The sequence below is a fragment of the Calidris pugnax genome, unplaced genomic scaffold (assembly GCF_001431845.1).
Source record: "Calidris pugnax isolate Ruff unplaced genomic scaffold, ASM143184v1 scaffold349, whole genome shotgun sequence".
In the NCBI taxonomy this organism is placed as follows: Eukaryota; Metazoa; Chordata; class Aves; order Charadriiformes; family Scolopacidae; genus Calidris; species Calidris pugnax.
In genome coordinates, this window is record NW_015091088.1 from 1,762,116 (window position 1) to 1,784,630 (window position 22,515).

At 40.1% G+C, this 22,515-nt stretch overlaps 3 protein-coding genes across 3 annotated transcripts in view; 1 reads left to right on the top strand and 2 right to left on the bottom strand.

The window, feature by feature from the left end:
* LOC106897250 (coiled-coil domain-containing protein 158-like) overlaps window positions 1-22,515 on the bottom strand; it is a 40,651-nt gene that overhangs the window by 3,169 nt on the left and 14,967 nt on the right. Inside the window, 12 exon segments of the mRNA XM_014957768.1 lie at window positions 7,041-7,148; window positions 8,357-8,461; window positions 9,874-10,011; window positions 12,261-12,328; window positions 12,676-12,732; window positions 14,880-14,917; window positions 15,385-15,504; window positions 16,750-16,842; window positions 17,441-17,533; window positions 19,214-19,372; window positions 20,566-20,678; window positions 21,128-21,280. Of these exon segments, the coding sequence (XP_014813254.1) occupies window positions 7,072-7,148; window positions 8,357-8,461; window positions 9,874-10,011; window positions 12,261-12,328; window positions 12,676-12,732; window positions 14,880-14,917; window positions 15,385-15,504; window positions 16,750-16,842; window positions 17,441-17,533; window positions 19,214-19,372; window positions 20,566-20,678; window positions 21,128-21,280 (1,214 nt within the window). The 3' untranslated portion in view covers window positions 7,041-7,071.
* On the top strand, window positions 7-1,448 carry STBD1 (starch binding domain 1). Its single transcript, XM_014957763.1, has 2 exons — window positions 7-33; window positions 174-1,448. Exon 2 carries the CDS (start codon window positions 326-328, stop codon window positions 977-979), a length of 654 nt encoding a protein of 217 aa, XP_014813249.1. The 5' UTR covers window positions 7-33; window positions 174-325; the 3' UTR covers window positions 980-1,448.
* On the bottom strand, window positions 10,524-16,838 carry LOC106897242 (coiled-coil domain-containing protein 158-like). The gene is made up of 6 exons (XM_014957762.1): window positions 16,750-16,838; window positions 15,385-15,504; window positions 13,223-13,386; window positions 12,676-12,732; window positions 12,261-12,328; window positions 10,524-11,132 (listed from the first exon to the last, which is right to left on the bottom strand). The coding sequence occupies exons 1-6, from the start codon at window positions 16,834-16,836 to the stop codon at window positions 10,831-10,833; spliced, it is 798 nt and encodes a 265-aa protein (XP_014813248.1). The 5' UTR covers window positions 16,837-16,838; the 3' UTR covers window positions 10,524-10,830.

A 22,515-nucleotide genomic window follows, 5' to 3' on the forward strand; every position in this document is an offset into this window, starting at 1 on the left:
CGACGGCGAAGGACGAAGCAGCCGCGGCCAAAGGTAGCGGGCGGGGGTGGTGCGGGGAGAGCCGGGGGGGGGTCTGGGTCCGCCCAGGCTGCCAGCCAGAACTTGGGTTTGCCGCTGTTGAGCTTTTCTGCCTTCCTTAAACCATTCCTGTTTGAATTCTGTGTCGTTTTTAGAAGGTGTTCTGGGGAGCGATGAGCAAACGCTGCTGGAAGGCAAGGCTGCTGCCCTGTCCAGCTCTTGGAAGGCAGGAGAAGATCTGGTGGCTGTACCGAGGAAAGAGCTTAACCATGTTCCAAGCGGTGGAGCTTCAGGCAAACCTCTGGAGATGGAGCAGCTGCTCCCAAAGCAGAGCGTCACCGACTCCAGGGAGCATCCAGCTGATGGGCACGGCGGCCAGGCAGGCAAGTTGAGACCCCAGACGGGACAGACAAGTGATGGATGGAGCGTGATGAACTTGGTAGGAGCCTCTGGTGATGTTTGTAAGGACAGAAGCAAGGAGCAGCTGGGTCAGCCAGCTGAGGGTATGGACCATGAAGAGTGGGAAGATCTCTCCGAGCACCTGGCCTGGGGGGAGGCTGGCAAGAACGGCAGCGTGGAAGATCCTGACAGCAAGGAATGGGAACAAGGAGACTGCCCCGATGGGGACCTGAAAGCAAAGAGGGTTGCTGCTGTGCCCCCCATGTTTCAAAATATCCACGTGACTTTCCGCATCCACTACATCACCCACTCTGACGCTCAGCTGATCGGTGTTACTGGTGACCACGAGTGTCTCGGCCAGTGGCACAGCTACGTTCCCCTCAAGTATGACAAGGATGGCTTCTGGTCCGAATCCATCAGTCTGCCAGTGGACACCAAAGTGGAGTGGAAGTTTATCCTGGTGGAGAACGGGAAGGTCAGACGGTGGGAAGAATGCGGTAATAGGACCCTGGTGACTGAACACGAAGACAAAATTGTTCATCGGTGGTGGGGACACCATTAATGGGATTTTGGAAGCTGCTAATCTGATGGCAAACCTGCTTAGTTTAATCACAGAGCCCCTAAACTTTTACCCCTTTTTCAGTAGAAGACCTTCTCAAGTGCAGAGCTCTGTAAATCCCGTATAAAACCTGGTTAAACTGCGTGACCAGCCGATCTCTGCCATCCCCTTTAGGAAATCATTTGGCAACCTGAGAAACCAACTCCAAGCGTGTTCTGAAGATGCTCAAGGTAGGCTATGAAGGCACGAGCAGCATTCCAAGCAGCTGTCTGTCTAGGGAAATCTGGACCCTGGACTTGAGTTCGTGTTGCTTTGAGTGGGGCTATGGGATGCATCTTTGTACCGACTGCTTAGGGCTTTGGCAGCTTACTAGGAAGCGTGGTTACCTACACTGTAGTAGGAACTGAAGTGTTTTAACTTATGTAATGTATTAAGTAAACAATAAACACTTTCAGACCGACGGTCCCTTACAGACCAGTGAACTGACTCATTTTAATAACCTTGATGGAAGCGAGTTACTTGACCTGCAATCTGAGTGCCAAAGAATTCCTGAAAAGTGGAGTAATAAAGGTTTAACCCCGAAGTACTTCATTCTCTACTCCCTACTCTCCAGGAAGCCCCTCAGCATAAATGAAGGCTTGGCAGATCCATCCCTTTTAGTCAGATCATCCTGCTGAGAGGAGAGCAAAGGTCAGGAAGGGCTGTCTGGGCTTAATGAATTACTTTGTCGGGGTGGGAGCAGGCTTTAAAAAAACCCTGGACTGCTGTCATGGCTAGGGAATAGGATTGTTTCTGAACTTTCTGAAACAGGTGGCATATTCTGTCTACCTAGGAACAATACCACAGTATTGCTAGCAACTACTTAGCTTGAACTTCTATGGTGTTTGTTGGTTGTTGGTTTTTTTTTTTGGTTTTTTTTTTTCAAGACTAAGCTTTTTCAACACAAATTTAAGTTGTAGCCTTCTGGTAAGCCAGATGAAGTGGAATACTTCCAGCTTCAACCAGTTGGTATTTTTTTTTTATATGACAGAGCAGAGAGCTTGCCTGCTTCTCCTATTTTTGGTTACAAGTACATGATGCCACTTCAGCAAGCTCTTCCTTCCATCCTGAGGAACCTAGCTGTAGTTTACAAGTATCACTTCCCTGGAGTGAACTTGGTCTGAAGAGCACAGTTTTGTAGGAGTTCTGGAAGTGCGTAAAAGCACTTTGGTTTGGAAGGTTTACTTCAAAAGCACATTGCTGGTCTAATTGCCTCCGTTAATTCTTTCCTGCTTTGCGTGGGGGAGCAGTCTGAAGATGTGAAATAGAATGGATTTTGGGAGACGACCTTCAGAGGCTTACCTCCTGCATCTAGTGGATAATGAACATCCAGTTGGTGGGACAATACTAGAGCTGTGAAGAACAAGTGTCTGAAATGTCATTACTGGGACTTCAGCACCAGCTGTTTCATGAAACAAATCCACTGGGAGTGGGCCGTGCTGGTGCTCACGCAGGCATAGCCACAGAATAGCCAAAAAAAGTCTTGAGGAGGAGTAGGGGGTGGCTGTCAAGGGGAGGGTGAAGACGGAGAGAGATTAAGGCAAATTAACAACTGCATTGGCAACTTGTTCTGTGGGTCAGTCAGTCCTGCAGACACAAGCTTTGCTCTCTGCTTGTCTTAAGCAACATAAAGATTTGGGTGAATAAACTTGATTTCCTTTAAGAGACTTTTTATAGAGGAGAACAAGGTAGGACATGTGGGTGGGAGCCAAACTCAAGGCTGACCATAAGCTTTTTGTTAACGGCTTGTTCGGGATAAAAAATACCCCTGTAACTACTTCCGTGTGAGAAGTGTTGCAGGTCTGGAAGGAATGTGGTGTCATTTCTGGCAACTTGATTTAAACGGGAGACGATGGAGCTGACGATTCAGCAGGTGGTTGATGCTGCTTCAGTGGTCTTAAACCCATGCACGTGTATAATACACCAGTCCTCAACTCTCAACAAGAAACGAATATGGGACTTAACTTACTACACGAACTTAAAAGGATAATAGCACATAGTGAGCATGCCCTGGGTTAAAAAATAAATAGTAACACGAAGCTTATTTCATTTTAGTGGCTACTGTTTCATTGTAACAAATATTTCTACTGCTTATTATGACTATGCTTACTATGCTCTTTAAGTTCACCACTGAGTACACAAAACATTTGTGTGGGTTTCAATCAGTATCTTACAGCTTTAACTGAATAGGTAAAATTTGCTGGAACGAATGGCTTGGAACCTTAATTGCATTTTTTACATTTAGCTTTTCTAACAATAAATTTAAGTGAACAATATACCTAACATACAGTTGATCTTTAGAAATCACTGAAGTCAAAGCAAAACATGCTATTTCAAGCTGTTTACAATTCTTTTTTCCAAGCTCTTCAAATAGTGAGATACTGCCAACTTAAAAAGCACTTGTCCAGTAGTCACTGCCATTTGAGTGTATTTATACACACATTGTCTGAGAAGATTAACCGTGGTATTAGATTAAGATATTCACTAGAAAGCCACTTAGCCTACACTAGAATAGATTCTCTAATGCAGTGATGATTTCAAACAGACTAACCCTGAGAAGTCTCTCAAATTAAGAACAATTTTTTTTAATTAAATACCCTGCACTTTGATCCCCCAGACAACACATATAGTCCTCATGATTGCATCATCTTGCTGAATGATCAAGCAAGGTTTCTACAACGACCTGCACCGCAGTTCTGCTGTAACCTCTAAATTTTTATGCCATTCACATAACTGTTTGCCCAGCAGGACCTGCACTATGTAAATGTCATTTGTATGGTGAAAGCAAGAACTCTGGATTTCAGTATTGTTGGAGAGGCTCATTAGTATTTTCTCCGAGTTTATGGAGGTGATTTCTCATTATTGAACAATCTATTCCCTCAAGCGTGAAGGTGGATTTAAATAAAGTTGCCTTGCTGTATAAAAATGATCATGCTAGAAAGGGCTGGTATCTGTCTAATACAGTGTCCTGGCTGTGAGACTCGTGAAGCGACCATGTGAGAAACAAGCTCTTGTTGACATTCCTACGTGGATGTAACAGCCTAGCAGCCAGCGGCTGGGGATATCTCAAAGTAAACAATGAACTGTGTCGCTCACAGCTTGGCAAAGCCAGAAAGACTGCAACCAAAATCTGCCTTTTAAGTTCACTTGCTCATACTGCTGACAACAAACTTCCCACAAACCAGACAACGAGGTTACTTTTAGGTGAAATGCAATCTAGTCCTATTCATGAAGTAGTTCAGCGTACAAATGCTAAACGCGGCGCCCGGATGGTAGGCTGAGCAGGTGCCCTGAGGCTGGAATGGGCACTGGGCATAAACCAGTTTAAAAGTAACATACAGAAACTTGTATTGCGACTTGTTTGCTTCCTATTCACTTTGCCGGTGCCTTTGCAAAACCCATGCCCATCCCACATTCTCCCTGGGAGTTAAACTTGCTGTCTGGAGTCTCTCCAAATGATCCATTCAAAAAAATATTAGGCCGGCATTAGGTTTTCTGTCTAGGGGACTGGTTGCCATCTGTGGTCTCCTGCTGTGGTCAAGATTTGCCTAACAGTCCTCCTGTCATCCACCTGCGTGAGATGGAATAACAAAGTGCTGTTCATGCTGCAAAATCCAGGATGTATATAGCTGCTATATGGCCCACAGGCTTATGATCCTTTCACCTTGCCAGGTCAATTCCTTCCCTTCTGCTGTTGGCAGGGAGGAAGCCCAGAATTGTTCCCAAATCCACTGGATTCCAGCACAAAGATGAGAAGCTGCCTTTCTGCTTGGCAGGTCTCCCTTCTCTCTGGCTATTTGCATCTCTCCACCTGCTCCCTTCTCTTCTCACTGTCTTTTGAAATTCTTTTTAGCTTGGCTCCTTGAACCCAACTGAGAGTGCACTTTTCATTGACCTTTTCCAGCCTGCTGAGCTATGGGGTGAATACACGCTCTCATTCTCTGCACCTTACCCTTTTCTTATGAAAACCTTGGTAGATCTGTCAAATATGTGTAACAAGTCCAAACTGTGATACACAAGCTATCTAAACCAATCCTTTCATTTTGAATACCACCGATACCTAGGGGAGTTGTCTTTATAACATATTAACTAAGTTTGCAATGCTGTTGCAAAAAATGACAAAACCCATGGGGAAAAAAGTATCAGGAAATACGACAATTACCTGTATTAAAAATATATTGTTTACAATATCTGAGGACAGCTTAGGAACAACCCACTAATCTCTTCTTCCCACACAAGAAGACTTCAAACTAAAAAAACCTCAGAGATTTGATCTACTCTGAATATAGTTACGTTGCTTTAAAGTCAACAAACCCCAGCTTGTATCTGCATGGCTTGTGCTCACGAAGATACTTTTGCTGAGTTGTAGCTACAAACCATTGGCTGTGGACAAAATCATCAAGTAAGCCCCTTCAATTCAGGCATGGCATTCCATGCTGCCACAAATCCAAGGCAAGAACTGCTTTTCAGAAAGCAGATGATGAGGAAAAAACCTAACACTAGTGATACTGCCCCACCAGCACCTCCTGCTGACCCTGGGGATGGTCCACTTTTCTGTGCTTGGGTACCCATTTCTTGCAGAGTCATCTCGCCCCTTGTTTTGTTAGAACCGAGCAAGGACTCCCCTGCTACCAGTCCAGCAGCTTCCCTGACCAACATCTCAGCCAAAATCTGCTCTTCACAAACACTTCCTAGACATAAATCAAATGGCAAATTCTGGAAAAGTACTCAATTTGGGATGAAAACTCTTCCTCCCCTTCCTTCTTTTCAACAACTATCTTGTTCCCTGAGATATTGTTAGACACTAATGAGGCTTTAAACATCAATCTGATACTTTAGTGATCCTGTTCATCTTATTACTTTGGAATTGTTTTTAGCATTGGATAGTCTTTGAACTCTTTAGAACCGCAGGAAGTCATTTGCCCACTGTTGTAAAATCCTCAAATGTCACAAGGAGGTTTTAAACTAAATTCATGTGTGCCAGGTGTGCTCAACATGCCTTCCTGTTTATTACTAAATCTTACACTAGAAACGGCCTTTGAAAACATTATTCTTAGGCACCCATACTAAGGGAAGGTTGTCTGTATTGGTGACTCAACTGACAGCATTTTGGAGACCAACTGAAAGTAACTTGCCCAGCTATTTCAGCAGAATTCTTAATATGAGTGGTAGAGCCTGGTATTTAAGTCGTATTAGACTGTTGTAAGAAAAAAAAGTCACTATAAAGCCAAAATACATTTTTTTCTGCTTAAACTTCACCTATTTTAGTTTTTATGTAGGGACACGGATAGTAGGAGGACAGTAAGTCCCAAACTAGGAACATACACAGCTTCAGCTGTAAGTCAAAACGTGAGTGCTAGGCTCACAAAGCTAATCCCAAGGCAGACTGTGGACTCTTCATTTGTACTATAAATCAAGCCAAATATCCCAACAAGCAGTGAAAATTACATAAAAAAATACCACTTGATGAGTCCATTCTGCTTAAAGGAATCATGATATAGGATGAAAACTGTGCAGTCTTGCAGTTGTAGGTATGTAGTTCAACGTTTTTTCTCAACATTAACCATCAGCCACGGGCAGGTTTCTCCTTCTATTGGAAATACTTGGCAGTTCTGGGACATCTAGATTAATCAGAATTTATTGAAGTGATAACATGAAGTATGGAGAGAGGGAAACCAATTTATTTTAGAATGAAAAAAAAAAAATCTCAACAAACCATTTCAAAACTAACTTTCTAAAAACAGGACCTGAAATGGTGTGCAATATCCAGAACACATAGAAATACTGGAACTTGAAGTGTTGAGCAGTGCCCTGTGGCCCGTGTCCCTCACAGCACACAGCTATTGAAAATGTATGCCAGTGAGAGTCTGTATTTAGAGGTATTTCTACTCCTCTGTCTTTACAGTTTTTACTTTTAAATGAGTGGTAAGTAGTGTCACGGTTCCAGGCAAGAATTACAAAACTGTAAGAATTTTTTATTATTAATCTTTAAAAATATAACATATTTTGAACACAATGTACATACGTGAAAGTAATCACTAATGTATAAGGTGTCTTCACTTTGATAGCTTTTTCTTCTTTTCCTTTGCTTTCCTTGTCTTCATTTCCTGAGTTCTGATCATTGATGACATGGCTGAAAATAGCAGCAAGGAGGGATTATCTGAACACCACCTCATGTTAAAATGACTGAGGCCTCAGGTGCAGACACCTGAAGCTTTGTAATATCCTCCTGTACGTTATACTGTAACTAACCAAGCCCTTACAAATGCAACTTTCATTTGCAATTCTTTATATGCAGGGCGTTAACATAAAAGATAAACCTGGTTATAAACAGGCACCACCTCACCTGCTTTGTGAAGCTAAAGCACCAAATGCTGGAGCAGTGGTGAAATGCCATTGATTTCAGAATCTCTTTTATGGGATGGTGTGAAATCAATACCTTTGGTCCAACACTCATGGAAATGAGTCTACTTAGTGTGTACATAAAAGGCTTTCCACCTCCCTCTTTTATATTGTAACTCTTGACACATTACAGATAAGAATACATATTTTTATGTGGATACTGAAAATGGGCAAATTGAAGATGTTAACGGATGGCAAAGAATAAAAATGAGAAAACTCACCTTACATCAAATAGAAATAATTTGATTAGTTTTACTTAAATAAGGTCACTTGTATATCCCTGACACATGCACAGTGTATGATGTGGGGAAATTTCTCAAATCTGTGCAGCAAGACTTAAGGGGGCAAAGGGGAAGCAACTGGAATGTGCAATAAGAAAAAGAGCAGAGAGAAGAAATTCCATCTCACTTGGCATCCTGCCACCACAGCAAGTTCAGCAGCATTTCACCAGCGACTTCAAAGGCAGCAGGTAGAGAACCTGGGAATTTCTCCATTGTCACTGTGGTCATCTCAGATTTTAAAAAAGTTAAAGAGGAAAGAATGTGCTTCTGAAGCCACTGCTGGGAAACTACATTTTTGGAGTCAACTGTTGTCAGAGTATCTTTCAGTTTCCACGAAAGACTGATCAGCTTGTTAAAAATTTCATTTAATTGGATACGACAGCACACGAGGGCACCCCTGACCAGCTGCCATGTTTGAAATGTTAAGGATCTTGAAGCTTATTAGAGTTAAGGGGCTGAGCAACAGTGCACTGTGGAATTAATCTAATTACTCTCCTAGGAGCAGGACAATGTAGAAGTGGGTACTGCTAGTAGAAGAGGCACATCTGAAGAGACCTCATGCAAACCACAGGTAGTGCTTTGGCAGGTAACAGGAACAGTTTCTGGAGACTGTGGGTATTTTAAATAAAATAGGAATATTTTTGGTAAATTCTGGCACCTTGGTGTTTTATCTGCAATGATTCCACCAGGCTTTGCAGGCTTTCCAGCTTGTCCTGTAGCCTCCTAGTTGTATTCTCACTCGTTTCCATGGGCTCAGAAGCTACTGAGAAAATTATTCATCAATATGTTACCACAGATTTTTAAAAAAGTGATTATAAAATATTTAAACATTCCATCTAAAGTAAAGTTCTTAGAAAACAAAATTTCAATCAATAAAACTTCCAGTAGCAAAGAAAATACATAAGACAACAAGGTTATTAACAGAAATGTATACCTAGTGGTATTTCTATTCAAGTGAAAATACAACCACATTTCTTTATTGCCTATAAATTACCCCATTTGGGGAACAAAGAAAAAGTGCTTTTATGTTACTAAAATAGTATTTATGCCCACCATTTTTAAGTCCCTCTTTGCCAGTAAAACTGCAAGGGTTGCACAAAGGAAAGCAGTAGCATCAGCTTCATTTTCCAGATGGAAAACTAAAGTTCAGAAAGATGTAACTTACTAAAGCCAGAAATAAAACCAGAAATTCCAGGTCTTTGAATATCCAAACCAGTGCAAAATTCAACAGGCATTGTGCCTGTCTGACTGAACACCAACACCCCCAGACTGACATGGTCACAGCAGTACTTTACAATTAGTCTCCTGGAGCCCCTTCTGACCAGAACTTGAAACTGTTTCATTTTTTGCTGAAGTGATCGACCCTCAAATAAAAAGAGGCAAAAAAAAAAGAAAAAAAATCCAGAGATGGAGGTAACTGGCTGACCAGATTAAAATTAACAAACAAACCCAAAACCCCAAAACACATAAAAAAAAAAAGTGATTCCACTTATCTTTCTCTTTGAACTAAATGACTGGCAATTGACTGAAAGTCACCGTTGTGACTTGCTAGATCTCCCCGGTCTACGTGGAAAGAATTTGGGGTTTATGGCCACTTTCAGAGCCATCCACACTACAAAGCCTGTGTGTTTCCTAAATCAGGTGCAATCCAGAACTGAGGCTCATTACAGGGATGGTTGTGTTGCTCTACAAGTTCAGAACTTTGCATGTGCTCACTCACATAGCCAGTTCTGTGCTTTAACAGGGAAATGCCATGCACATTTGTGCTCTGCTTATGAACAGGCGTTTCTTAGTTGTTAAACATGCATTAAAAATACAGATTAGCTAAATAATAGGCAGTTCATTTTTGCACAGCCAGACAGCTGGGGGAAGCAACGGTCAATGAGAAACAATGATACTGTTCTGGTCAGGATGACTGCTCAGCCCAGCTGTTTGAGACACCACTCTGCATAAAGAGAAAATCCTGATGTTTCCAAAATGCAAAAGACCAAGTGACTGAGGAGAAGTCTCTGTTAATAAAATAGCAACACAATACAGACATGCTAAAGTTAGGTTGAAACTACAAAGAAATCCCACCTGAGAAGCAGGAAACATTAGTCCTTTTGGTTATGGTTAGATTTTTGCCTACACCAGAACTAGCTTAGTGCTAGGTGTACATCTCTATTACACTCCTACCTGCAGTGCTTATGTGTCCTCTAAGAGAAATGATATTTTCAGACCTTGCAAAATAGAGAAATGTAATGTTTAAAAAATGGAATTTGGTCAGTATTATTTGAAAATGTTGTTGCTTACCTGCTTTTCCTATTGCATCTCCTCATTTTGGGGTCTTTCTGCCACTTAAGTGTTATAAAGCAGTCCTGACAGCCTGGCTCACTGGTAAGTAATTAACAGACCACCTTGAAAATGCTCATCATCCTCACACATATTTTGTGATGCAGGAAAGCTTATTTTCATCACTTAAGAGCTACACAAACACAGCCTTACATCAGTATTTTCAGTAAACCCTAGGACTTTTAAAAATGTGTTACAGAAATCACAAAAACTATTGCAAATATTAATATTAGGCAATTGTGTTGCCTGTTACTGTAAATATTGATGTTACACATCCCTACAGCCTATTTACCTTAATATAGCAATTTACCAGTTCTTAAATTGAGTGGTGTATGGAATTTATCTTCTCTCCTCTTTGTACAGTACATTAACTAGCTGCTACATTTTACTCACAACTCATTTATGACAGAAAAAACTTTCTACTGGAACAGAACTGTGACAGGGCGAAGGCAGTCTGATGTAAGCAAGAACAGGTCACTTTTAGGTAAGTGGGCCAGAACCACTGAGGCAGTGCTTTAAAATGAACCATCAGTTAATTGTTTCAATAAATTTGCATACTGTAATCGCACTTGCCAGAACCACAAGTAGGAGATCAATCCCATGTCAGCCCTGTACATTTGAGAATTGCTACAGTTTACGTTCAGCAACATGGCCAGATTCCATAAGCAATGTATTACAAAGGTACATACAACATAAATGCAGTATGAAGTACAGGTACCACAGTCATAACCTGTAAAAGACTGCATCAGTGAACGATGGTGGGAATCCACTGGTTCCTATAGAATTGATGAATGGCTGAATTTAACTTACAGTTCGTAACTTGCTGACTGTGCCAGCTGGGAAGAGACCCAGCCAAGCTTTTTGGACCAAGTAAATGGGACCAGACTTACTTGTCTGTGGGACTGTGTCTGCACCCTCTGGAGAGCCAGCCTTCCTTGTGGATGGTCTGTGCTCTGGTGAGGCTCTGGGGCCAGCTGCAAGGTCACCGGGTGGAGAAGTTAACAGCAAGTGTACTGGAGACCTTTCTCTGTATCTTTCTTCCTGAGACACCTTCTTGGGGGAGAACGTACGACAAGGAGCTGCTGAGAAGGTGGATGTACCTCCTAAGAGATATCCAAGCAAAAAGCAGTGAGCACATACCTGAAGAGAAACCCCACACCAGCTTTGATGTTATCTTTGTAACAGTTCCAGGGTTGGTTTCCCTTCATGGCTCTCTCCTTTCCACTCTTCATTAGTAGCCAAGGTAGCAGGAGACTACAGCCTCTTTGCAAAACATTATTTCTGTTAAAGTGATTGTCACGTGAAGAATGGCCACTAAACTTGCCCAGAAGAAAGTAGGGCCTGTTTTTTTTTTTTCTGCTGGCTACTCACACAATGTTTATTCCAAACCAGACTGATAGGAGTATCACAGCTGCTAACAACCCAAGACTCCCCATACGCTACCTGACTTGGATCTCATTACTTAGGTATAAGAAGCAGAAAAAACAATGTTGCTTACACAGGTCTGCCATTTCCCTCCTTTCCAATAACTGATTGATAGGCTTTGAATTCCTGGCAGAGAGAGAGTCATAAGGAAAAGAGACAAGATATGCATAGAAATATGCAAAAAAAAAAAAAAAAAGAGCTTGCATGCAACCAACGAGGGGAAGATTTACTACAATTCTCTTTTTCTTCCCACAATCTGTTTACTAACACTCTGTTTACTAACACCCCTCCTGAGATGCCTCAAAAATACCTCATGGGGTTTCTAATGAACTGCCCTTGTTCAGCTACTTCTCAAGTCCTGTATGTAAAGAATACTACTTTGAACTATTTTGGAAGCCAGGAAAAATCCCTGGATGTTGCAGAAGGTTTGCTAGAAAGCTGACAGTAACCACCCAGGAGATTTTCTTTAATATTCAGAAATATAAAAACAGGACATGTAGTAGTTACTCCTCAGGACAAACAGAAGAGTTCTAGCCTATCTCTGAAGCACAGTGGCTTAAGTAATAATAGAGAACAATTAGATATATCAGCATCTGCAGGAAGTTTTCACAGAAAAAAGAAAAAAGATACAGATTTTGCAGTAAATGCAATAGAGACTTTGTAGCAACACCTGCTAAGAGCTATTTGAGTAAGTCACCTAGGAAAATATACTGTATCTGGACTATATTTTCTGTAAAATTCTCTCATGTTCCAGTTCAACATTGAGAGGTGACATTCAACCTCAAACGCAGCCAGTGAAAACTTACCAAGGGACGTAAAGGGCAGGGTAACACCTTGGGACTGAGGATCTCCAGTATGTAAGCATGAAGGATCCCTGCAAGCAAAACAATGGCAAAACTTACATTCTGGGAGTACTGTGCTAAGTTTGGGTAATGCTAGGTAACCTCCACAGTGAGAATGTGAAGCTCTCATACGTAACCTTCAGATTTTATACATGTAAATAAAAAGCAAACAATGTAAAAACATTCCAGAGCTCGCTCTTAGAGGGATCAAAGTAAGATCACAGCTTTGTTTTGTAATTCCCAGGAAGCTTTTAGCATTATGAATAAAACAATAAGAACAGGCTCAGGACTGATGCTGTATTTAAAATGTCTTAGAAACCAAATTGCAAATGAGTACTTTAAGAAGCAGGTTATTCAGCTAAAAAAAAGCACTTCTCACCGTCCAACAGTGTCCTTTTCCACAATGCTAGGAGCAGAGTCTCTAGCTGCAGCCTCCCTGCATGGAAAAACATATTGTTGTCAAAATCACAGCAAAAGCCGTGCCAGTAGGATTAATGCATTTCACATTTTCAGAAGATAAGCTTGTTTTTAAGGCAGAGTGCAATAGCAGCCCTGTTCTTATAGTGAAGAAAAGGCATCGTAAAATTGTTATATGAGTTCACTAAAAAAAGTCTATTAGAGCTATTTAGATAAACCAGAATAAGAAGGAAAAAAGGAAAGCAAAAGCAGAAATGCCAAAAAGCAAAGGCAAATGGTGTAGTCACCTTCTATTTCCCTACCACCTAAAGCATATGAGGAACCTGGCAAACAAAGAAGCTTTGGCAGCTTTCAGATTATCTCAAGCTAACTCAGAAACCCAACTCTCTTGCAAAAAGGCATCCTATACTGCTCCTGAAGCACATGAACGACCAGATCCTAGCAATACAAGTATAGAAAGCAACACAAGTATACAGCACACAACAGAAATAACAGTCTATTACTCTTACATTGTATTTCTCATGGTTGCTGATGGTGATTTTCTCCCACCATTGCTGCATTCCTTGCCAAGATCCACAGAGGGAATGTTATTGTCTGAGCTGGTTAATTCTTGAAGAATCCTCTTTAGATCCTGCAATGGTTCCTCCTTCAAAATGCCTGGCTTGGAAGGCATCTGAAATAAAATCACTCAGTTACAAAGTATTTATAAAGGCACTCTTTTTTTCGATACTTACATATACTCATCCAAAGTCATATGTTTTCCCCCCACCACTCTTGCCTTACCAGTTAGAAACAGGGCAGATTTTTTGTAATTTTAGTTAAAAAGTGGTGGAGGCTAGATCATGGTAACTTCAAGATTGTCAAAATACTCTCCGAATATGATTGCACTCTGGAATTGCATCTGAAAAGTTATCTAACAGACGTGTAAAGTGATTAAATATGATTAAGGGAGAACACAGATAACATCTGTAATTTGAATAAATGTTGTAAAAAAGTTGTGACTACTGTTTCAAGGTCAAAAACATTAAAATAAGCCTTTAATTATGAACACTTCCCTTGACCCAATACAACCATGACCTTTTTCAGTACTCAGAACCAATAATCTTTGTTTATGTGAGGACTCTGCTTTTTCCTTTTTAACCTGTGATCCCAGGTATTACTGTATGGTACAGAAACACAGCTCTGAAGACAGAAATACTAGTACATCAGTTTTCTAGGCACTCATTTCTGTAACAGCCGAGTTGTCTGCAAATATAAACCACTTTATTGTCACAGTCATACTCTAAGATAAAGTGCAATATTATTCTCATTTTACAGATAAGGACTTGAGGCAAAGGCCTGGTTCAAAGAATTATTCTTTCCATGAAGAACTGGATTTTTCAGACTACTCAGCACTTCACGTGTTCAAAGCACTGCTCCCACTGATTTATGCTTCATCTCTGGATGGAATTGGCTAGAAGCATTTTGCTAACATGTTCTCATTGAAAAAAAATGTCATTTCCAATGGAAACACACTAGTTTCAGCAGAACACAAATCCTCAGCTTCATAATAGGCCAATGTGATACTGAGCCAGACCAAAACCTTCTTTCCCACATTCTGGCTAAGAAACTAGGATATTGACCAGGTAGGGTCTCCATCTCAAGTGTTGGAGTTGCTTCATTTTGTACAATAACTCACATGCAGGAACCAGGAAGGTTCAAGTAGACCTTGAATCAAGTTCTCCTACAACCTGTTAGGTTGTCAGCATGGTAATACATTAAAAATCAGTCCTTTTTCCTTCTCTGTACTCAGAAGTATAAACTGATTAACTTAAAGAAAAGAGAATGGGAGTGCCTGATGCTGCAGGGATTTCACAGAATTAAGTATCCTTTGTTCCTTGATGTAAATGTCTGTCACCACATCAGAAGTAAACCAGAAAATATTACCAAAAATATCTGCACTAACTTGTAGTCTCCTACAGACTTTGAGGTAATAATTAATGAAAAGAAGTCCCTTTTGAAGAATTATGTAAAATCTATACAGAAAATACAGAAGATTATTTTTTTTTTTGCATGAGAGGTTTGAGTTGTTGCTTTCTGTAATGAAAAACTAGAAAAACAGTAGCATCTAATTTAAATCTAAATGCAGATGTACAAAAACAAAAGGAAGGAAGAGCAATGATTCACCTTTTAGGATAAAATTGGTCAAAATCATTGAAGGCCAGCTGGGAGAAAGATTTAAGTACTAAAACTACTACAGGTCAATCAGATGATGAAATTCATCAGGAACTAGGTACAATTCTATTTTCACTGCCAAATGTAAGTGATTTATAGCAATTAAAGTACTAGGGAAAAAAAAGTAAAAACCAAACTGGTTGCAGATAAGCACCTTCAGTGTTAATAATTTATAAATGTTACTGGTGATAGAGGTGAGATAAATTCCTATTAAAATCTACAGATTTTTTTATTGTTCAGGTGTTTTTTACATATATTTTGCAAATGGAAAAAAAGAAAATCTAAAAGGCCATAATGTATGAAAAGCTACAGAAAATTATTTCATCTTTGGTGTTAAGAATTCACTCCTGAACACTACCAAACAAAATGCTCTCCCAGTTAGAAATTCCATGTTATTTTTTATCTTTGGAACATCCCTGTTTCCAATGCATTTTCCCATTTTGGGGCCAGTACTCACACAAAGGGCACAGCTGGCCAAGTTCCGGGAAGGTGGCACGACAGCAGAGTGCAGGTGGGAAAGAGGGACCACGTGCCGCAGCTTGCCTGAACCTGATGAGTAGCCTGGGCCCTGCAGCTCCTGCAGAAAACCATTAGCCAAGCAGAATAAGCATGTATATAGCTAAGGAGAATAAATGAGCAATGACAACACACTCTCTGTAATAGGGCATCTCCTTTAGTCTTTTTAGGAGTGCTCAGACCACACCCTTCTAGTGACTGAACTGGATGCAAGAGTGGCAGCTTCATTCATTTTCAGAATTTTGACCATTCAAGTGGAGGATATCTCTGGGCCACCACAAAATTAAACTGTCCCTCAGTTCTTATACCTTTTTTTCACCCCCTTGGGTGAGAATTTCTTTTGTTTGAAGATGAGATTCCCCACCTTTGCTGTTGTTCGTATGAGTTACTTTTTGTATGGCTTATGTAGATTTGTATTTTGAATACAACATTTTGTTTCTCACTCAAAACTGGCAACTGGGACGGGTCACTAAAATCAACGATAATTTTTTAGGACAACTGTTCCAACTGTACCATTTGTTTATAGTAATAGTTTCATTGCAGCCTTAATAGTCTATGGTTATAAATAAGGCAAAGGTAAATAGTATTGTCTAGTAAAATTATTAGTAAAAGATAGAGCTTGAACTAAATTCCGGGCTCTTAATAGAGATACTGGTTTTTTATTACTGTACTATTTCCTCTGTACTCTATCTTTCATAAATGCTATATAGCTCCACAGATCTCAATTATATATCTTCCTTTTCCTGTCCCAGATGCCTTATGACCATATTTCCTTTCCCCTTGCCAAATGGTTTTTTGTGCTAACTAATTAGCATGATCAAATTAAACTCAGAGCCCTTGTTTTCAGACTGTATGTAGCTTTAAAGCTGCTGGTTTTATTTCAGGCCTGAAGAAGGATGTGGATGCCCAAAAGCTCATTAGTACTTTCTATCACTAACAGCTACACTAGTAAAAGGCATCCTTACAGAACATGTCTCTCTAATTCATTTTTCATAATAACAACATGAACATTTCTAACTTTTATTTGTGTAGGGCCACAATAAAATGCTGAAGTATCACTGAAACCAAAGCTTAGCAGAAGAAGCTTATGGTCCAATATTCCTGCGGCTGTTTAATTTTTTTGTTGCACTTACTATATATAGTACTTCATAGTAACTGAAATTATGGACATGACTTGTGCAGCAAGTGAAAAAAGGTTTCAGAATACAAACTTTTTAGAGTACTTTGCAATAAAAAAGGTTAAACATAAAGTTAGGACATGAAGTAAATGCCTCTAACTTTATACCCATGCTCCTCAGTAACTTACTTTCACATCTAAAGTATGCTGCAGTCTGAAGCGCATAGCTTCTTGTGCCTGACACTGGATTATGCACTGACATTCTGCAAACTGCATGGATGCCTGCAAGAGAGGATAGAAGAGGCATAAGTTAATTTTGATAACTTTCTGTGGATTAGTTTTTCCTGTTTTCCTTCCGATTAAGAAACAACAAGGTACATATACAGATGCTGTATTTATCTACTGCTATCAGAATAGAAATAGTGCAAGATGACCATTCTTAATAGGGTTACAAAAACAACTGACTGGTTATATGATCCTTATAGCCATAATACACAGACCATTCTATCACAGAAGGAGCTAATCCTGTCAGGGACAGTCCTAGACATACTGAACACCGCTGGGATTAGGAGACTCAACTGTGCTAATGAGGCAAAACTATACTCTAGGTTTTTAAAATGGGTGGCTGATAACTTTGTTAACCTGTCTTTGCTACATTGTTATATATTACTCCTCCTTTTAAAAGTTTACTTTGAAAGGTGTGAGAAGATCTAATAATGTATCTATTTTTCACTGAGTGACTAAGGGATAGCAAGAAGAGAGGAAGCCCCAAGCCAAAGCACAAGAAGAGAGAAATATCTTTACAAACCAGGCGCTTCTATCACTCTAGCAGAGTTCCCTCTTCCCTCTAACTTTATACCCATGCTCCTCAGTAACTTACTTTCACATCTAAAGTATGCTGCAGTCTGAAGCGCATAGCTTCTTGTGCCTGACACTGGATTATGCACTGACATTCTGCAAACTGCATGGATGCCTGCAAGAGAGGATAGAAGAGGCATAAGTTAATTTTGATAACTTTCTGTGGATTAGTTTTTCCTGTTTTCCTTCCGATTAAGAAACAACAAGGTACATATACAGATGCTGTATTTATCTACTGCTATCAGAATAGAAATAGTGCAAGATGACCATTCTTAATAGGGTTACAAAAACAACTGACTGGTTATATGATCCTTATAGCCATAATACACAGACCATTCTATCACAGAAGGAGCTAATCCTGTCAGGGACAGTCCTAGACATACTGAACACCGCTGGGATTAGGAGACTCAACTAATGAGTTTTGCTAATGAGGCAAAACTATACTCTAGGTTTTTAAAATGGGTGGCTGATAACTTTGTTAACCTGTCTTTGCTACGTTGTTATATATTACTCCTCCTTTTAAAAGTTTACTTTGAAAGGTGTGAGAAGATCTAATAATGTATCTATTTTTCACTGAGTGACTAAGGGATAGCAAGAAGAGAGGAAGCCCCAAGCCAAAGCACAAGAAGAGAGAAATATCTTTACAAACCAGGCGCTTCTATCACTCTAGCAGAGTTCCCTCTTCTGTTTTGTTCTCTCTTCTGTTTTCAACAAAACCTGTCTGTATTTCTGTGCTTCTTTACAACTGCTGCTGAGGCACAGGCAGGCTCCCTGAGGCACTGGGGATGTACAGTTACAAGCTGCAGCTTTTTGAACATTTAACTCCAAATCATTGATGATGAGCAAGATGGCCAATTACACTTTATAATGTTTATAAAATGGATGCTCTGCAATGGTATGTACTAGCATCCTGTGAGAGGACATAGTACAAACTTCACTGATTTCTAAGAATTGTTATTTAGTGATCACATGTGCTAGTTTTCAGTGAGCACCTGTCTCCACTGGGTTTCAGCTTCTCTCTCAGCTGGCTAGGACTGTGCATGATGAAAGTCGTTTCCAGCATCAAGCATTTAAAGTAAGAAATGCCACAGATGGGAGAAGGTATCACAATTACTTTTATTAATTTTTTTAAAGTAATAAAGCAATTTGAAAACAACACCTTACATGGAAATTTACATCCTGAAAAACTAGAATTCTGAGCAGCTGAAAAGGAGTCTTCCTTCAGGAAAAGCAGCAGCTTAGCTGTAGGGCACCTGGGGCTTATATGCTAGTCAGAACAAAATGTAAAGACTACCCTTATGAGTCAGGTATGTCAGCAACAGGAACCTCAACTAAAAAAGGCAAATGAAACAATGTAATGTTCCTACAAATTTCCCTCACCCTGAGGGACCCATAGCTGGCTAACTAAGGTCCCAAAAGGGTTGAGCACAGACAAGTGTGTTGAGTCAGTGTGTGACCATGCTCAGTTCCAGTCCCTCTCGCCAGGGAAAGGAGCCATGCCAAGAGCCAGTGGAAGGTCTGGAAGGTCAATCTACTGCCTGAAAGGTCAATCTGCTTTAAATTCCCTACAGTTTGTATTTCCCTGAGCTAGTAAGGAGTAAATCAAGAATTCTCTTAATGAAAATAGAAGCCTTTTACCATTAGAGAAGACAGTCTAAACTATAGACAACTCTTCAGGTATCTTACAGTACATGTAAATAGGACATGCAAAATACAACCTAGGTAAGAGGTCAGACGTTGTCTCTTCCCAAGTGACTGCAGAGGTCTCACTGAACTGCAAGCTACCTAAAATTACCTTATCAAGGGCTGCCTCCATCTTAGATATTTTTTCTTTCAGACGTTTGTCTTGTGATCTCAGAATCTCCAGTTCCCCAGCAATCTTGGTATTGTCTGCTACAATATAGCTCAATTCTTTACTTAGTTTATGATTTTCTTCTCTGAGGTAATGCTTCTCCTGAATTCAAAATAAGGACAATGAAAGTACAAGTCAGGAATTTGTAACTACCTACATTATACATACTTGTTTTCTGCAACTTTTTTTTCTCTTTGAAAGATCTGAATTAACCCTTTCAGAAGCTTAGCTATTGCATCTTGCAGAAAGATGAAGTTTTCAACAAGAAGATAGGTCTTATAAAAAAATACAATTTGACTGGTCCTGATGAAGTAACATCTCAGATTTTAGATTCATTTTGCAACTGGAAATTTAAGCTTTAGGATCCACAGGATTCAAAGTCAGTAAAGGAGGAGGACAGACTACAGTAAACAGATATAAATGATCATTCAGTAAACTCCAGCTATTGATTAGAGAATGATTCCTTTGTCACAGAAAATGGTAGAAAGACCTCAACGTGCTAGACAGACCTTGACATACAGTGGCTACAACCAGAATTGCGAAGAACTGCCTCAGGAAACAAAGTGGGGAAGCACTGTGGGCCAAATTCAGAAGGACACAGAATGCATTAGTTGACATTTGAAAAAATAACTCATATGTAAGAGCTTGATTCTCCTTACAACTAGTACTGATATTTCATGGAGAACAAATATAAATTAAAACTTGTCCCTATGCAGAAGGCTAATTTATGTGGTGGAGGTATTCCCTGATGCATGTTACCAGGAGAACAGGCTGAGAGAGTTGGGGTTGTTCAGCCTGGAGAAGAAAAAGCTCCAGGGAGACCTTTTAGCAACCTTCTAGTACCTAAAAGGGGCCTACAGGAGAGATGGGGAGGGATTTGATAAGGCAGTGGAGTGACAGGATGAGCGGTAATGGTTTTAAACTGAAAGAGGGGTGATTAAAATTAGATACTAGGAAGAAATTAATTACTGTGAGGGTGGTGAAACACTGGCACTGGTTGCCCAGAGAAGTGGTGGATGTAGAAGTGTTCAAGGCCAGGGTGGATGGGGCTTTGAGCAACCTGGTCTAGTTGGAGGTGCCCACCCCTGCTCAGGGCAGGGGGATTGGAACTGAATGATCTTTAAGGTCCCTTCCAACCCAAGCCATTCTATGATTCTATGACAAGGAAGGTGCCCATTACATCAAGTAAAATTCTCTTTGCTCTTTCTTGGGCAATTGTCCTTTTGGCCATGCATTTTTCCAAAGAAAAGTTTCTCTAGCTACAGTAAAATACTTTTACATGGAGCTCTTGTGACCTTAGCAGCATTTGTCATTGCCTCTTCCAAGAATTTTATCTTGATCTGCAATGCATCTATCTGTCCTCTCTTGGCTGTGATCTGTTTCTGCATTCCCACTGCAACTTTCATAGCTGTAAAAGACAAGGTTAATTCTCAATTAACAACATTAATTATGGATTCGGAGTTCTGACAAAAGACTCTGGAAGTCTGTTATCAGCAATATGTTAGAACAAGTAAGCTGAATGAGGATCCCATAGTCATTTACGTGTGCAAACCACCCGTTAGAATCAGCCAGAGTTTTGTCCAAGGCAGTGGCATCAGACCCATCACACACACAAGACAAGCAAGCATTCCCTGGAAATACGCATAAACATCACCCGAGAAAACTCAACTCATGATTTAAGTTTTACAGTATGTAGTAAATGGTAACATAAAAATATGTTGTCATCTGCAATACTGTTTATTTATTTCACAAAATATCTGGAATATTCTTATAGCATCTATTGAGGGATCAACACTTATAAAAACCCTCTTGTTAAAAAGACAAATGTGTTTTTTGGGAAGCTCAGTCCATAATTACCATGGCCATCAGATCCCTCCATAGTCTTTAGAGCAGTTCTGGTCTGTTCCAGTTCAGCTTTGGCAGATTTCAACCGCATTTTCAGTTTGTTTGCAGTATTTTCCATCTCCTCAATTTTATCTTGGTAATCCCTCTTCAGATCTTCAAATTCTTCTGGTGAAAGTAAGTAAAGATGGAAATTATAATGACAAAAATTATCATTTTTCTAGACTAAGACAACTGATCTTTTGCCTACTCTCTTTAAAGGAGTATTAGATATGCAGATAGCTAAGACATAAAGCAAATAACATCCATTGCTAAGAAATGCACTAGTAGTTCATTGTCCTGCATATCAGCAAAAGATTCTGTTTCACCAGAAACAAATGTGTTCTCTGGTTGCTTGCCAAACCAACAGTTCAATAAAGTGATATAAACCCACATTTCTGAGTTCCTGCTGCTAGAACCAACTGCATATTGTGAAAGCTAAGGGTATCAGCGAGACAGCATGTTGCCATTGCCATTCTTCTCTCCAGCCACACTTACAGACAGACCTAGGTCTGAACTGATCTAATTTGTCGAGCATTCTCCTGAAACTCTGCTTCTCAGCTCTGTTTCCTACATCTCTCTTCAACTCCTGTCCCCCACAGTTGCTACAAGCCAGCCAGCCAGTTGTGTGCTCACACTCTATCAACAGCTTGGCCCCAATTCCTCTGTGGTCATTCGCTCCAATCTCATTCACCCTGAGAGAACCGGTCAAATCTACACCAGACCTTCCATTCAAAATCACAGTATCTCTTCAATTTTTACAAAATTTAATGAGTTTAGAAGTATAGCTGAGTTACGAAGAAATAAATCTTACCAGGGGGTATTTTCTTGGAGCACAGGGGTGCGTAGAGAGCAAAGCATGTGAACAGTATCATCTGTCTGGGTGCATTGCGGATTTAAGAGAGGAGCTCCCTAAATTTTGGTGGTTGCCTTGGGTCCAGCCCCTATTTTTTAATTTTTTTTTAAAAATACTATCTTACACATTTCACATTAATTGTGAAAACAGTTCTTGAAGTTAGAACATAAGCTTTTAAATAACATTGTAGCAAAATTACAACAAAACAGAAACTAAGTTCCGCTATATTTTGACCATAGATGGTTAATGGCATCCACTATTGCTCTTAAATGAAAGAATAGTCAAGTTTCTATTCTGTAATTTACTAAATCTGCTTCTTTCGTCTCCAGAGTCAGTAGTTTAAGTATTTTTGTTCAGGGTAGTGAGAGACTGGCCTCAAGACTGTATTCCCATTATTCCATGCCAGAATCCCAAACCATGACTTAGCTCTCTGAAGCAATCTGACCACCCTGTGCTGGTAGGCAACCCTTCTGCTGTATCAGCAACCATATTTGGCTTCAGCAAGCAA

Excerpts from the sequence above, each read along its gene's own strand:
- LOC106897242 (XM_014957762.1), bottom strand. The coding sequence starts at position 16,836 with ATGCAGTTTGCAGAATGTCAGTGCATAATCCAGTGTCAGGCACAAGAA. Across the intron at positions 12,733-13,222 it reads GCAACCATGAGAAATACAAT|GGAGGCTGCAGCTAGAGACT; the intron begins GTAAGAGTAATA and ends TTTTCCATGCAG. Across the intron at positions 11,133-12,260 it reads CCTGCCCTTTACGTCCCTTG|GAGGTACATCCACCTTCTCA; the intron begins GTAAGTTTTCAC and ends GATATCTCTTAG.
- STBD1 (XM_014957763.1), top strand. The coding sequence starts at position 326 with ATGGAGCAGCTGCTCCCAAAGCAGAGCGTCACCGACTCCAGGGAGCAT.